This window comes from Larus michahellis, chromosome 8 (assembly GCF_964199755.1).
Source record: "Larus michahellis chromosome 8, bLarMic1.1, whole genome shotgun sequence".
Lineage (NCBI taxonomy): Eukaryota > Metazoa > Chordata > Aves > Charadriiformes > Laridae > Larus > Larus michahellis.
The window spans coordinates 19,152,608-19,169,194 of NC_133903.1; the positions used below are offsets into that span (position 1 = coordinate 19,152,608).

Sequence of the window (16,587 nt, forward strand, 5' to 3'; positions counted from 1 at the left end):
TAGACTCTGTGCCCCTAATCACTACCCTCTGAGCTCCATCTTTCAACCAGTTTTCAATCCACCCCACTGTCCACATCACCCATAACTTTCCCATCATCAACCCCTCCAGGCGTGATAAAGAGCTCCCACTACTCGATGCAATCAAATGCGCCATTTTCCTTTCAGGTCCTCAGTCACATAGTTTAAAGCAGCTGTAAGGCTGAAAACCAGCGGCCAGCATCACTCAGCTCCTCCGGATCCTTCAGTTACACTTTCCTGCTACTGAGCGCCTTTGTTATGAAGGTCTTTAAGGGAATTGTAAAATTGTGATTTGTGGTGTTTAACCCTAAGCTCACTTTTGGAAATCAAGTGGAGAACGCCTATTCATACTCCCTTTTCCCTACTCCCGTCTCTTTTAAAAAAGAGGTGGCTCAGCCTGATAACGGTTACTGATGTCTGGGACTGTTGGCTTGCCAGCATGGATTTATTTGTCATGGAGACAGAAGCTGGCGACCAGGCGAAGGGGAACCTCTAGTGGCCACAGGCCTCCTTTGCAGCAAACCTTCACTGCAGCGCAGGGAGCTGGCGTGAAAATAACCTGGGAATCGTTTGTGCCAGCTCAGCAATCCCTCTTTTCCACATCGCCGCCCCTCAGCCCACAGCTTTGCTCTCGCAAACACCCGCGTACGGCAGCACAGGAGGCCCCCGTGCCGTGTCTGAGGTGTATAACCTCGGGGTTTGCTTTTTCCCCACTTTCTGCCTGCCAGGACTTTCACTCAAACCCCAAGAATTTAGTGGAATTTCACTGGAAACTCAAACAGTTTTTTTTTTTTGTTTTTTTTTTTTTTTTTTAACTTCATTGGTCATTGCCTGCGGGTATTTTCCAAAGGCATTTTGCACAGAGGATCCTGGTATCCTCCAACTACACCACTAAGTTCCTGTAATTCTCACAAGTCTCACACTTAAGTTTCAGGCATTGGCAAGGACTAGGAATATTTGTTCAAACCGGCGTTGCTAACTAGAAACACTCCTTTCAACCACGGCAAAAAGCCCCTGTGCTGTCACCAGGGAGGACATCCAGGTTAAAACCAAGCCATCGAGAGGAACAAAAACCCTGGTTTTAAACCAGCAGTTCCCGGCGGGAGCTGCCTGCCTGCTGCCGGCCCCTTTGTGCCAGCACAAGGAAGGCTCAGCCTCCAGCGAGAGCAGGACTGCGGCCAAGCCGCCGACGGCGTTTACACGCAGAGGATGCAACGGCACCACTGGTCTGACCTACGAGTGTCGGTGGCCAGAAGACACCTCTAAGCTCCATTTTAAACCCAGGCTGGGCTGGGACAAAACACACTCCCTGGCCCTGCCAAAGGGAAGACAGCTCATTTCAGAATTTGCCAATCTAAGGTTTTTTACAGTCAGTTTGGCGCCTGATCTTGGTGGAAGCCTTTTGAGATCTCCTAATACGGCCAGGGACTGTGTAATCGTTCACTGTAGCAAAGAGTTCATGCAAGAGAAGACTTGCTCCAAGGTTTATTTCTCAGTTTCAGCATGCCATTTGCTGCAACAGCTACACGAAAGAAAATAACCAAACGAAGGACAAAGTCAGTTGCCTCCACAGTCAAATACCTTTTAATACAAACCAAGATTCTGCACAGTGACAAAAATACGATCAATGTAGGGGAGCGATTCCAATGGTAGGGTAGAAAATGAATTCAGCAGCACACCACCAGTCATCTGAAGAAAAACATCACCCCAAATAATACGTGCACTCATCTCAACTACGAATAGTCCAAATCGCATGACAGAGAGCTGGCAGAAGAGCATCTCAACGCTAACAGCTGGGTGCCTATGCCTCCGATACGTTCAACAACGGGCCTCCAGGTGTCAGTGGCAGGAGCTGAGCTCCTCCAGTGCCAGGGCTGCAGGGCAGCTCCCCCCCAGCCATGGCTGGGTGTCTCTGCGGTGACTGCCTGGGCAGAGATCTCTCCCCATCAAAAATGAGGAGGGATATCCAAGGACAAAGCACACCATTTCAATGCACACACACGAATAGCAGTTGATTGATCTGCAGGTGCCACCTCTCCATGGCTCAGCACAGATCTCTATTGGCATGAAGTTTAACTCTGTAAAGAACAGTACGGTCCCCCCTCCAATTTATCTTCAGTTATCTCAACACAGAGGAAAATGAGAGTTTTTCCCTTTCCTTTGTTAATTGGCCTCTATTAATAGGAGGACGATTAACGTGCTTCATGAGAAAAGGGAGCATGTCAAAGTGCATGATCTGTAGGAATGACAGCTTTTGGGTGCAGCGACGAAGTCCGTTCAGCCTGGCTGGCAGCTGGAGACAGCTCCTGTGGCCTGGAAACAGCTTAGATGTCGTTTACAATAAATTCAAGTTTCTGATGTTAGGAGTTTCTAGTCTTTTCTGCCTTCAAGAGAGTCTTACAAAGCAAAACCAGCTCCTTTCAAAAAGAGCGAATACGCTCTTGAAGAACTGTGGTAGCTGCCGCCCAACTTTCAGCTCTCCAGCTCCACGCCGAGCAGCTGATCAAGTGACACTGGCACCCTCGCTGTCACTGCTGCCAGTGGGACAACAAACAAGGACCACAAACTACATCAACAGTTGTTCAGAGTTGCAATGTCACCAAAGGACCTCAACAGCTGGGGTACTTCAGATAATTTTAACTTCCTGATAAGGCGCCCATCGTAGTCATTGTCTTAAAAACCAGGCTGTGGTCTCCATCTCAAGAGTTTTGCATATAACAAACTATTGGCTTAATTATCTGAACTTTGATATACACTTGGTCAGCAACAACCATTAACTACACAGATGAAAAAAATGCCTCTTTGCTACTGGAAAGAAAACCACGTCATGATGGTATTCCGCTAAGGTGTCTCACAACCGTTAACGAGAAATACACACGAGGATTTGCACATGAATAGGAACGTTCATTTTTACTGAACGAAAGGATTGTGTGAAGATGACACAGCACTGTACAATTCCTCTTGCCAGATTATTGCAGCCTCTTTTGCTTACTCAGGCTATTCCGATTTAAAGCACACATCCTAGCCTTGCAGGATGTCTGCAGCGGGGTAGTGCTATAGCAAACTAAACCCATCGCTGTGACATGTGCCTCAAGAGTGATATGAATACCAACAGTCAGCAGGAGGAGGATCACCTGTAAACCCTTTTACCCTTGCTGTGATTGGCAAACTCATACAGGTCACGGCTCAAATCCCTCAAAAAAGCTAACAAAAAGGGGTCTTTAGTGGATCTTCGCTGCCGGAGGGTCAGAAGTTGTGCTCATCTGACACAAGGGAAGCTGAGCTGTCTTTTGAAAGATTCTCGAGACTCAGATGCCTAAACCTCACTGATGCCGCTCCTCCGAGTCTCGCACTAATATCCTGTGATGAATTTCTGAGCCACTATGAGTTATTTCTGATTTCAAACACCCCCATCCCTGCGCACTAAGAACAGGGCAGGGAAAGGAACAGTGTTTCTCAGATATGGCTTACGACATGGTACAGTACCCAGGTTTCGCTGACGTAGCTGCATCCGGCAAGGATGGGGACTGAGAAAATCACATCACTGCTGCCAGCCGCAGGAAAGATTTTGCAGATAAAACCTATTCATTTTGAGTGTAATGCTCAAGCCCCACAAATCCTGCCAACACACAGCTCGAGGGAATTTCTGACAAGTTAACAAGCTGAAAATTAATGCTATTGTGTTGTGTTTTGCCTTTTTTTTTTTTTCCTTTTTCTCCAAGGGCACCTCAAACAAGCTCAAAAGAGCGGAGACAGGGACAAAACTGAAATGCCACCTAAGAGAACCTACTAAATGGGATACATTTTTTCAATGATTTGGTTTGTCTTAGGAATACCAGCCAGTGCAAAGTGATACAGCCAGCTTTGAATTAACAGACAGCAGCATTAGCCAGTATTTGTAAAAAGCCAGATACAACTCTTCAAGTTCCTCCCCATCAGAATACACAAGTATAACCGAATTATATCTGCCCTTCCAGTTCAATCAAGCTTATGATAAAGCTACGAAAAAGAGAGCTGGACAGAACTCACTAGAGTGGGACGTGGGAAAGAGAGGCCCGGTGCTGACTCTCAAACAGGGTGAAATAATCTAACTGCAAAAAGAAATGGTGCAAAAGACATCTTGAACTGTTGTATATGCAGTCTAATATTTCAAGGAGTTATTTTGACAAAAAATGACAAATGGCACCTTAAGAAGAAAATAAAATTTTTGCCAAGTTTTTTCATGTACTTTGCAAGAGGCAGCACTTCACCAAGACACAGGGTATTTTCATCGATCACAAGCTAAACAAGCCAACATCACCAACAAAACCCACCAGTTCATCTTTCTCCTCATTTTACGTGTTGTGGTAAATGTTCTTACTAGCGAATTACCCACTGAAGCTTTGAGAGCAGCCCGTTGTGTGCTCTGGACTACCCATTGATTTCATGTGGGAGAAGTTCTACCACAGGTACCACAAGTTTTAGATAAAGACACTGGGCAATTGCCTCCAGACATCACATGCCACTGGGCGTGCTTGTAGAGAACTGCAGGAATTCTCAGAAATGAGCAAAAGCTTTTTTGCATGATCCAAACCCTACCAGAACACTGCTGGTGAAAAAGCCTTACCTTTTTCAGGACCTCACCACTAGGAAGACTCATAATATGGCAAAACAGTGTCACCTAGAGCTCTCCTGGGAAAGTCATCCACTCCCAAGAATTACACAGCAGACCACTCTCCCCGCTCCTTTCATTTTCTTGTTGGGAGAGCTTCTGTATCACAATGTCTAATTCCCCAAACATGTAGGAATATCAGCATAGTTATTCTCAGATTTAAAGCTCCAGCTCAGCTTCCCGGAAAGATGAAGAAAGGGCAGTTTCTGAGCACTGCGTATATGCTCTGCCTTTCAGCTGCCTGAAACACAAGTCAGTCTGAAGTTGTTATACTGATATGGAACAGGAATGTAAACAAAATCAAGCCTTTGAGACATCACTGTCCAGTATGGATGCCTTCCTCAGAGGCAGATTCCTCAAACAGGTGCCACTGGAACATGTCAAGCGTTGAGGTACAAGGAGAAGGCTAACTGGCAATCACGGCTCCTGTGTGAATCGAGGGCTTTCATAACTTAAGAAATGGTACTGATCTGTCTGCACAATGTCTGTTTATAGTAGGGCAACGGTTTTATGAACTACTGTTCTATGTCAGATCTGAGGTCACCAATGTTCCCTGTGAGCAGACATTTGATACTTCTGGCTCAAGCCAGATACTGGTGCCAGCGGCACACAGCTCTACAGTACACCCCAGCCAGCTCTGTGCCTCTGAGGAATCGCATCAAACTGCAAACCTGTCCTGTGATATGGACTTGTATCCATTTAGGATGGTCTAAAATCATTATATTTTCATTTTACCTAGTAACAGGACCTGAGTCCAGATCTCTAGAGGTAAAGAGCTGAGTTAATCAGTTACATTACTTCACCTTGATTTGCCTTAAATAAAAGTAAACAACTAAGCCCTGCATTCAAGTGCACCACTTAGTAATTACTAAAAAACACTGATCCCAGCAGAAATTATGTTCTAACTTGGCTCCTGCATTAGAATTTGCCTTGGGAATCCTAGGACAACTGAAAAACTCGTTGATTAATGATAGTCGCGTCAACCATTCATGGTGTCCCTGAAGCCCCACACCTCCAAGATAGAGATCTGGAAGCTTTCAGAGCACAACGGCTGATTATTGAAAGTATTGCAGTGGCTGGTTCTTCCGTGGTTCAGATCTGCATCGAGGTAAAGAGCCTGGCCATCACCACCTCCTGGGAAGAGACAAAGACAAGTGTAAGGGCGCCTCTGCATTTCTCAGCGTGGGAAACTGCTGTACAAACAAAACAAACCAAAAAAGGACTTCAGTGCTTTTCTCGTGGGAACAACTGGAGGCCCTAAGTGATGTTTGCTTGCTGTCTTCAGGTGTAACAGTATGATCAAACGAAACAGAATAATTTTTTTTTTTAATTTAAAAAGAAGTAATGCAAGTCAGTAAGAACAAGAAGCCCAACTCAAATGTCTGCATCTAAGATTTGTTTTTCAGTGCTTGGAAACTACCAACTGCGTATTTTCCTTCCAGTAAAGAAAAAACAAAGACATTTGTTATCAAATCTGCTAGCAGTCAAAAATCAAAGCTGGGAGAAGAACAAGTAAGTTCCTCTTCAAGGAGTCCTCAGCATAAGAAGAACATGGACCTGTTGGAATGGGTCCAGTAGACGGCCATGAAGATGGTCAGAGGGCTGGAGTCCCTCTGCTGTGAGGACAGGCTGAGAGAGTTGGGGTTGTTCAGCCTGGAGAAGAGAAGGCTCCGACCTTAGAGCCCCTTCCAGTCCCTAAAGGGGGCCTACAGGAAGGATGGGGAGGGACTCTGGATCAGGGAGTGTAATGATAGGACGAGGGGTAATGGTTTCAAGCTGAAAGAGGGGAGATTTAGATCAGACATCAGGAAGAAATTCTTTACTGTTAGGGCGATGAGGCACTGGAACAGGTTGCCAAGGGAGGTTGTGGCTGCCCCATCCCTGGAACTGTGTTCAAGGCCAGGCTGGATGAGGCTTTGAGTGGCCTGGTCTAGTGGGAGGTGCCCCTGCCCCGGGCAGGGGGGTTGGAACTGGATGGTCTTTAAGGTCCCTTCCAACCCAAACCGTTCTATGATTCTATTTCTCACCGTGAATTAGGCAGTATGAAGGTATGACTGTGCTTAAAACTTTGAGTTACTATCTTACACTAAAACGCTTGATATGCACGTTTTCCCATAGAAAATTTTTGTGGGGTAACATGATCAGGTTTTGGGCAGATTTATCTCTAACTGTAGCAATACTGAAATACATAAATGGTAAATAGAGATGACTCTCTTAGCTAGGGCAGATAGGAGGAGCTGGTAGCATATACACTCAAATTCTCACACTGACTTACCTATAATGATGCATTCGCTGCTGCCAGCCATGAACATGGAGGCTGTTTTGGAAGGCAAGTTGAAGTGTCGAGCTGATAAGAAGGGAGAAAGGCGATCCGAGGGGTCTGATGGGATACTGCCAGAGGAGAGGGTGCTGGAAGCTGGTGGGGCGTGATTTTCTGGCTCCGAACCAGTTGTGGCCAGCTCTGGGTGTTTTATGATCACCCACTCATACCGTTCCACTTCTGGCTGCAGCTGCACAGGGGCAGAGAAGAGCAAAGCTTTAGTTAGCGCACATGTACCACACAGAGAGCTCTGCACAGCAAAGGACAGCCAAGCCCCTCAGACTCCACTCGCACAATTAGCAATGAAGAGAGATCAAACTGCCTTTTAAGCCAGACGTTATTACCCTAGCTTTTTAGGCGATTGAAGAAATGATACAGTATTTTCTCAGTTACCTTATTACATCTTTTAAGAAAATATTCTGCGCAAGGGGAGAAAAAGGGATACCACAAAAACGAAAACTAAAATTTTCTCCTCCAGATTAACATTTCAGTAGACTTTATAAACAAGGAAGGCACATAATCCATCCTCGTCACATGGAAGGGAAGTAAGAGTTACTCGCACCAGGACAGCGGTTCTGCCTCGCTACTGCGTAGCAACAATAAAATTTTACTTACCCTAAATACAAAGCACTCCCCAGTTCCAAAGAAACTCAGCTTGTTCCCTCCTCGCCGGCGCTCGCTCCAGTCAGTTGACAGATAAGCACCACAGACCTAACACAAACAGCACCGTCAGGGGGCTTCCCATTGAAGAAGAAGGTGTGTTAAAGCAGTTGATACCAACATGTCACAGTCCAGAACTGAAGGTTTTATTTCAGTTTGATTTTCAAAATCTCTCTATCAGTGGATTAAGGCAGCACAAGTACTTATATCTAAAGATAGATTTAAACTGCTTTGATCCTTAACCCTTAAATCCTAAGAGTTTCATAAATTATTTCACATCCCTGAGGCCTTAAAGGAGAAATGTTACAACATAACGCCAGGTACCAAAACCACTAATTACTCCAAACTTGTAAAGCCTGACTCCCGCTTCCTCATTTTGGCATCCAAAGCAACAGTACTGTCATAAGTCAGAGTATGACCAGTTCTGCCTGAACATTTTCTGGTCATAAAGAGTAGCCTTAGTGGCTTTCTCCACTTCAAACTGTAGGTTAAAATCAGTTTAGCTAAGCCAATGCTGAACTGGCTGAGATATTTAAAGCAGCCTATTCAAACAGCATGGGGTTCACTAGTTTCCAATACAGAAAAACACAGCCTTAGAGGGCTGAGCTTTTCTGTGGAGTCTTTTGTTTGCGCTAGAAGAATTTCTCCCTACCAGCAATAAGCATCACCACCAAGGGGACACAGACCAAACAATGAAGCTCTAAGAATGGGATGAAAGCAGCTCTCCCTTTTTTTTTTTTTTTCCTCTTTTCTTCCCCAGAAACTACGGTTAAACGGAATTGTTTTAAGGTACATTTGCTGTTTAGCCTCCACCAGCATTACAAGCGGAGCTCCTAGGACAAAATTCCTGAAGAGCAGGCTTTTTATATATATAACTGTGCTATATATATATAGATATATATAGATAAACAAAAAGATAGCCAGAACTCCTTTTGATGTGATATGCTTGAAGTACATGAAAACCAGAAAAATCAGAAAGCAAATTTTCTTCTTTCTAAAATGTAACAATAGGCACATGAATAAAGAGTGAATATAATTCTTTGGAAAAAAACCCCAAAACACAAAACCCACCCCCCAAAACCACCAAACAAAAAAGCCTCCTGTGCTTTTCTCCTACTTTTTTGTTTGGACTTTTTTTTTTTTTTAGGGGTAGGCAATGAACCATACCATAAAAATCAACATTACTTCCAAAGCTAGACATTTGACATGCTCCAGAACAAGCAGCAAAATAATAAATATTTTCCCCCTTCCCTTTAGATACCGCAGGCATTCTATAAGCCAATGGCACGTCAATGCAGGCCTGGGATGGCCAGAAACCACACACAGAACTACCAAACAGCCTGGAGCGTTAGCACGGCAAATAAGAGTAAAAATGGGCTTGTTTCCTGGGCAGTCATCCTGCAGGAACATAAGCAGAAATAGAAGGCCACAGGCTGCAATAATAGCTTAACGCTACAAATGGAATATTTTAGGAGTTGTTCACAGTGGCGCAGACAACCAACGCTCATTACAGGAAGCACCTGTGTGCCCTCCTATGGAGGTTCTGGAAAGCTTTCTTGTTTTATGCATTATTTTTTTCAAACAAGCATGAAATGAAGCTAATGTTTCTGCGTTCACATTATGTTGTCCAATATTATCATACAGAGTAGAGCACAGAACGAACGCTCATTAGATAAGGCACCTGCGTGCACTCCTCCTCAGGTTCTCAGCACTTCTTTTTTTTTTTATTTTTTTTTTTAAACAAGAATGAGATGAAGCTAAAGCTTTTATTTCCACATTATGTAGCCCAATATTATTCATACCATTTAAATTCTGCTACTTTCCCCTCCTCATATCCTGGAGAAAATGAAAATATCTTTTATGAATCATGAGTTTCTTAACACAATTCCCCAGCTTCTCCCTCTGATTCTGCAATTAAGAGGGTCTGTCCAAGAGCTCAATGACTTACTCTAGTCCGTCATCCCACATTACTTACAAGAGAAAGAATGGCTGACCAAGACCTAGTTTAGAAGATTTACTCAAGAATGCATAGTCCCATAATCAACAAATGGAACCATTTAAAGCATGCATTGTTAAAAAAACAAAAGCCCAAGCAATGTCAGGTCCCTTGCTTCTTCATTTTATTATAAACAGTTGTGTGGTGCAATACAGCATTGCATAACTGCCCAAAACCTAATTTCATCAGTTACTTTTCACCTCACTCACCTCTTTTGCTGTGGTCTTGATGAGGAGAAGAGTTGGTTCATGTCCCTCACTGTGAGAATAGAACCTGAAGTGCAGAGCACACAAGAATGAGGACTCAACTACCACCAACTGCAGTTCTTTTCCTCCTTAATGTCAGGCACCATCTCCTCCTTCAGCTGATGGCATGGCAAAAAAGACATCCGAAGACTAAGCATACTCCTGCAAATGCTTTCTAGTCCATTGTAAACAACAGAGTTGAGTGCAAACAAATATTATCCATCAGTCCTTCTCTACTCAGTTCTGTGTACAGCTGTTCAGGCCTCTGCAGAATAACTAGAAGATTACCTAGCACAACAGTGGAATTTTACAGCATTTTGAATTAAGGCAACCTCAAGGAAGTTGCGTCCCGAGGCCTGATGGCTGCGTCTGAAGAGCTTTCCGTTTTCATAGAAAATAATTACAATACATTCTTGTTTCTTGCTTTTTCTTTTCCTCATAGGCACATGGGGCTGGGACGCAGACCACTCCCCACCTCAGGACCTCAACTCCAGGTGTCAAAGTCATTATTAGGAGCTATAGGATTATAGTTTTCTGTGTCAAGTCCAAGGAGAACTCATACGTAGTTTATCCCACATGTTGTTATTTAATAACAAGAACAATCAGATTCATAGGTAGAGGACTCCAGTTTCTGGTTCTCTTATTCTTTGGATCGGTTTGAATGTGATTATCTATCAAAGAGGCGCAAGAGTTAAACCATTCATACCCAGCGGGGAACGAACCAGTCTCAGACCAGCATATTGTGTGAACCTATGCAAGTTTGACTTTTCCAGTTGGTCTTGGACAGTTTCAAATGGCTTGCCATGTTCTGGCATATGAAGTATCCTGGTCAAATGCTGCAGCCAATAGGAATTTGTCACATTTACATCCCATTGCTAATAATAATCTTCAGACCAATTTCTGACTAGGCACGGCCTTTTTGTCTATCCAGCCAACAGTTCACCAGTTGCTCTTTTTTGCCCCACAGTAGAGAAGAGCGGGGAAGGTTCTCCTTACCTGCTCAGACTACAGCCATGTTCCAAGGTGGTGAAAAGCAAGAGGGGCTGGCAAAGTGCAAATCTTTCCGGGATCCACGACCAGATATCTCGCATCTCTTTCACGCTGACAATTTCAGACTTGAAGTTCTCAGCATGAACTGCCAAGTGCACATTCTGCCTGAGAAATACAATACAAAACATTGAGAAACAATAATTTAGCAACAAGTTTCGTATTACTGGACAGAAACACGAAAAGACAGCTGAACACTAAAGGACCCTGGTAGATGTACTACTGTTCAAAGCTCCAGCCCATGGGATTAGAAGGCCATGACTTAGTGAAGATAATAAACTACTGCAGTTTAATGTAATCCTTGAGAGGCAGTATCTGACCTTACTGAAATACCTGGAGCAATTCCTCCGTATGGCAGCTGCGGCCTGCACCTTTATAGAGGACATAATGGTGAGCCACCTAGGATGACCATGACCTTAACAGCTCAAATTATATTTCTGTTTGAGACAGTCTCACTGGCGCTAGTATTGAAGCCTAGAGAACCGCATACCTAAAGAAACAGCCAGGACTTGAAATACACGGGTAGTACTTTTTACCCCTCTGAGGTCCTGCCTATCATGGAATTAGAGAATTCCTAAAACCCTCAGAAATCTTAGAGGAATCAGTATGACCAGGCTAAGCAGTTTTAATCCAAGGCAAGTATTTGAAGCTTTTGGAAAGTTCCACATCCTGGAAACATGTCATTACTAATGGCTTCCACTTCATTAAGAACCAAAGAAGTTCTTCGGTTCATGGTTACAGATGGAGCCTGAAAACATGAAGGAACACTAGACACACCGGAACGCAAACCCCCATGCCCCCCAGAGGGGTCTGATACAATTATAAGATCTGATTTATGGCTTTTAAACACTTGAAGGTAATAATAATAATAACCATCATCATCATCTTAACCATCCTTCATTTCTCAGATAAAGTAAGCACAAAAACTCAGAGGCTGGGGATTAAAGAAGTGTTATTGCATCTGTGGACGATGTTACTTTTAAAATGCAAGGGTGACAGCCAAGTACATGGCGGAAGTGACATACAAACTTACACAAGATAGTAGCCATTAGTTAAATGAAGCTTCAGGAGGTTTGCTCTGCATGCAGGGGTTCAGTTGCAAGTATTTGCCAATTTCTGTGTTGGTTTTTTTTTTTTTTTTTTTACAATTACATATTTCTTTCCTCTCAGTTTCATGGAACATAAAGAGGACCTCAACACTGCATATCCGCATGTATCTGAATAGCTTAGCTCGCTCCCTAAAACACACAAACTATGAATTTTTTATTATTTTTCTTGCTTGGAGTACCAAGAAGTCAGCAGTGTTTGCACCGTACTCTAGAGCTGCACTTGCTTGGGGACATTGGGAAATGCTTTCTGAAATTTAGTGTAGCTGCCTTAGTGTCAGCATTTCTAATGAAATGACTCCTTAGGTCACTTAAAAAAAAAAAAAATTAAAAAAAAAATTACTGCTTCCTCTAGCAAAATGAACCAAATCACTAATTGTGTTGCTCCCCTGCATTATTTAATTAGCCAGGAACTCATATGGACACCTCTTTAAGCAAGCTGCAACTACTAATGGGTTTTAAAACTTACAGTATCACTGACTAGGGCATTATTTGTGCTTTTAAACACAGCAAGCTGACACACAGGAGAGATCAACCGAAGCAAAGGATGAGCCAAGATGTGAACCCACATCTTTGGAATCTTACTTTAGGTCTCAGCCCTCCCAGCCCTGCCTGGGCTGCAGCTAAAGAGGGCTGAGAAAAAAAAGCCTTGGTTGCAGTTCATCAGAAATTATATTTTTCTCACATTCCGGGAATTAAAAACACTCGGGGCAGTCAACTAGTTTATTACAGTGAATTTCTGGAGGAAAAGGAATGATGATAAATAAGCTAAGAGTTAGTAGCAAACATTGAAACAGTTTTAAACTTACCAAACCTCAAACAAGCGAGCCTCGTAATTATTGGTATGCTTGGTTTGCACATTTTTCACACTTCTGTGATCTGTTTGGGCAACTAAACTTAAGTACTTGTTCCTAAAAGGCACCCAACCTCTGGCTACCTTTTCTTTTGCCTCTGTTCCTTTGCCTGGCTACTATGAACTGCTGATTTAAGGACTTTCCTACTCAGACCCCACTCAAGCCTGCCTTCAGAATTCACAGTAACACAGCCCTTTCAGCACCCTGTGTCTTCCTACGACTTGTCCATGCAGGTAGAACATCACCTTTACAAACAGATCTTTCTGCTTTCCTAGAAAGCATTTACCATCACATTGGCCATTTAAAACTATTCCAGGCATGCCGCTCCTGCTCTTGAACAGCACGGTGAATCATTTTATGTTTAATGTCACCACTCAGTTAGTGAAACCTAGCCTGTAGCCTGACCAAAGGATTTGAAATAAAATGACCTGCTATTTCCCAGCTTTCAATCACAGCTGCAGGTGCTTCAGACTGAAACCTGATCCTGTGTTGAGACCAGTGTCGATAGGACACACAGCCTGCACCTACCCCAAGGCAAACGCCGTGCTGCTTAACAAAAGCACGAGTGTTTTGGAGGGGTTTCAGAAAATTGCAACTGGAGTCACAAGTTACTAAACTGTATTTGTCCTCTCATTTTTGACAGTATTTCCCTAAGGACACTGAAAAATCACCTACTTCAGTTGGGTAGTTGCTTTTCATAGTCGTACAAGAGTGAAAGAGAACAGCACACAAGTTGGCTAAGAAAAAAAATAAAATGTTTTGGTCTATGCTGGTTGATGAAAATTAAGTTTAGGCTCCGCCATACCAGAGGTCTTTCAGGGTTATCTGGTAAAAAACCAGCAGTTTGAGAGAACAATAAATTCGGACCGGCACTGCATTAAAGTGCCACTAGAACTGAACAAATTCATTAAGATTTTACCCTCTATTATCATTTTCCTCAGTTCTTCATGTTGGCTTATTGGGATCAGCATGAAAACTTTCTATTGATTGCTGATGTTGGAAAGACGTGTTCAATTTTTATTACGCCAAAGGAAATTAGATTTAGGAAAGCAGGACAATTGAAATGCATAAAGGAGCTTATCTGCTGTCTCTGTAGGAGTGTTGTTTTTACAGCTATATCATACAACGTGCTTCAGGGCCCTCAAAGTTCCTGAAGATAAAGCCAACATCGACGACCTGCAGCAGCAGCTGTCACAGTGGATATGCTCAGTATGTGTTCCAAGATAACAAATACCACACGTTCACTGAATTACATCTTCCTGCTCTATTCTGTTTTGGGTCAAGTCTTACAGGGTCTGCATCACCTTTAAATTCCATTATAATTTCAGTTATGGCATAAATGTGTGGTAGAAGTGATATGCTGTTTCTCAGTCATAAACGGCAACGTAAGCCATACAGGGTGTACAAAGCCTGAAACCTACTCCTGTGTTGAGATCAGTGTCAACAGACACCCTGCATCTACCCAAGTCCCCTCAAACCCAAACCCTGTGCTTCCTAGAAGAAATAAAGTCTTTCTGCTCCTTTCAGAACACTGCAACTACAGTAAAATAAAAATATATGGACACTGAAGATTTGCTTGGCTGGAATGAACAGCCTGTTGATCTATCAGAGGTAAAATCCTCAAGACACAGTATATTGATATGAAACGTGCTTTGATAAGTCTCTTGAGGTGTTCTTTTAGACATGAAAACGTGAGGAAATGGATTCCAATTTTGATTTTATAAATTAGTACAAATGTTAGTGCGCAGCACTTACTAAAGTTAACTCAGGGCACCTGCAACAAGGCCAGAAGATTCTCAAAGGCATTAATTTAAACCCACACATCTGTGGTACTTAACACTCCCAGGCAATCTTTCTCCTTTCCAAGTTCTCTGCTTATTGGGTATCACAATCCACTGCATTTTGTTCTTTAAGATTTGCTTTTCAGGCCAAGACTTGATGAATGACTTCATGAACCATTAATGCTATATGGCTGAGTAACTCTGACCTCCTTGACACAGGAAAATCGTCTGTCTTCTTGCCTCTAAAAAAAAAAAAAAAAAAAGCAAAAAACCACCAACCCTATCTGCTTAGAAATAAATATAATCTAGTATGAACAGAGACAAACCACTTTTAAGAGTGTGCCAAGTTGGGTTCAGTCCAACATTTTTCCAATTAACTGCAGAAAGGTTGCAAAGAAGAAAAAAAAAAAAGTAGAGTATGTCTCACACCTATTGCAACAGCATCCACCAGGTTGGGATGTGGGACAATACCTCACAGTGCTGAAGACATGTTACTTGAGATGTTTTAAAAAAAAAAAAAAAACAAAACGAAAAACCCACACTTTTTCTTCGAACGAAGAAAGAACTTCTATCCCACCATTAACACTATGCTTTTCCATTCTGGAAAACATGGGTTTGTATCCCTGTGTGGAACCGCTACGTGGACAAGGTGGGCTCATGATCCTATGAGTTTGCAGGTGCTTTGAACTAACTTTGCAAGAGCATATTCAGGAGATGTTGCACAGCAAGGGGATGCTATAGTTGCTGCCCTGCTTCTCCTGCCCCAGCGTTAGCAACAATGACAGCCTCGGAAAAAAATCATCAGCCAAAGACAGAAGAAATGAGCAAAGTGCAAAGATTTGAGTGTTTTAACCTACCTTTTGGGAGACGCAACACTGCAAACAGGAGGGGTGCAGTGGGTATGGAATTGACAGAAGGAGAACGTATGAGGAGAAAGACAAAAAAGATAGAAAAGATCAGTGATTTCCTACATCCGTGACAAAGTGAATGAAAGGAGCCTGGAGAGAAACAAAGCAAGGTTTGATTCAAATCATCAAGCACAAGAAAAACAAACAAACAGACAGGTTAAAATATTTCCTATTTCTATTTTTTCTTTTCCTTTTTTTTTTTTGCTACCTGCTTGGAGCTATCTGATTGGAAAATCTGGACAAATTGGAAAAATATCTGGACAAGAGCCCTCACTCACATCCTATCGAGAACTGGAGAAAAGCTCATTTCTCCAGCCCCCACATCTGCCCGCACTGGGATCCAAACTGAGCCAAGTGCCAGGGGACACAGAGAAGTTTCAGTGTGTTTACAAAAGTAGCCGAGAGAGGATAAAAGTTTTTCACTAGCAACTGTGCCTAGTAAGGCAGTAACTACTGGCATTATTTTGGTACAAATTTACTGTATTTTGCTTTGAAGGCACCACTGTTGTTCGGAGCAAGAACACCTCTACAGCGTTTAACACAGCAGGAGCTTCTGGGGTTTTTGCGGTTGGTTGGTTTTTGGTTATTCCCTCCCCCCCAGTTATTTTTTTATTTAAAGCTCTCATGCCATTGCTGAAGAATATACTCCGAAAGGGTACTACAACTCTTCTAAACTCCAGTAGAAGAAGAAAAGCTATATGCCGGAAGAGTTAATACTTCTGGTTGTGAGTCCCAAACACAATGGTCTGAAGTCTGCCTGATGCAACATTCCAGCGGCTAAAGGCCTTGAAATATTTGAGACTGACAAAGTGGTCTCTTCCAAAATATGAGGAAGATAAAGCACAGGCTCATTGTAAACCAAACTGTAAGTCTAAAAATAAACTGCTGGAAAAGACTGGAGGGAACTTTATGCGTATTTGGGCAGATGAAAGAGGTTCAACTAACATTTACGTCATTTTATGGGCTGAAATCCGATAAGCGTATTTTTCAATACTGTGGAA

The 16,587-nt window shown here is 42.9% G+C and overlaps 1 protein-coding gene across 3 annotated transcripts in view; it reads right to left on the reverse strand.

Moving 5' to 3' along the window:
- Positions 1-1,579: 1,579 nt before the first annotated feature.
- TBC1D24 (TBC1 domain family member 24) overlaps positions 1,580-16,587 on the reverse strand; it is a 30,572-nt gene continuing 15,564 nt past the window's right edge. For 2 of the 3 annotated variants that reach the window (XM_074597542.1, XM_074597541.1), the window contains exons 5-10: positions 15,536-15,553; positions 10,887-11,045; positions 9,855-9,918; positions 7,605-7,700; positions 6,945-7,179; positions 1,580-5,803 (exon numbers count right to left, since the gene is read on the reverse strand). In XM_074597542.1, the coding sequence (XP_074453643.1) occupies positions 5,649-5,803; positions 6,945-7,179; positions 7,605-7,700; positions 9,855-9,918; positions 10,887-11,045; positions 15,536-15,553 (727 nt within the window). In that variant the 3' untranslated portion in view covers positions 1,580-5,648. The remainder of the gene's footprint in view (positions 5,804-6,944; positions 7,180-7,604; positions 7,701-9,854; positions 9,919-10,886; positions 11,046-15,535; positions 15,554-16,587) is intronic. The other variant, XM_074597543.1, reaches the window with a different exon arrangement.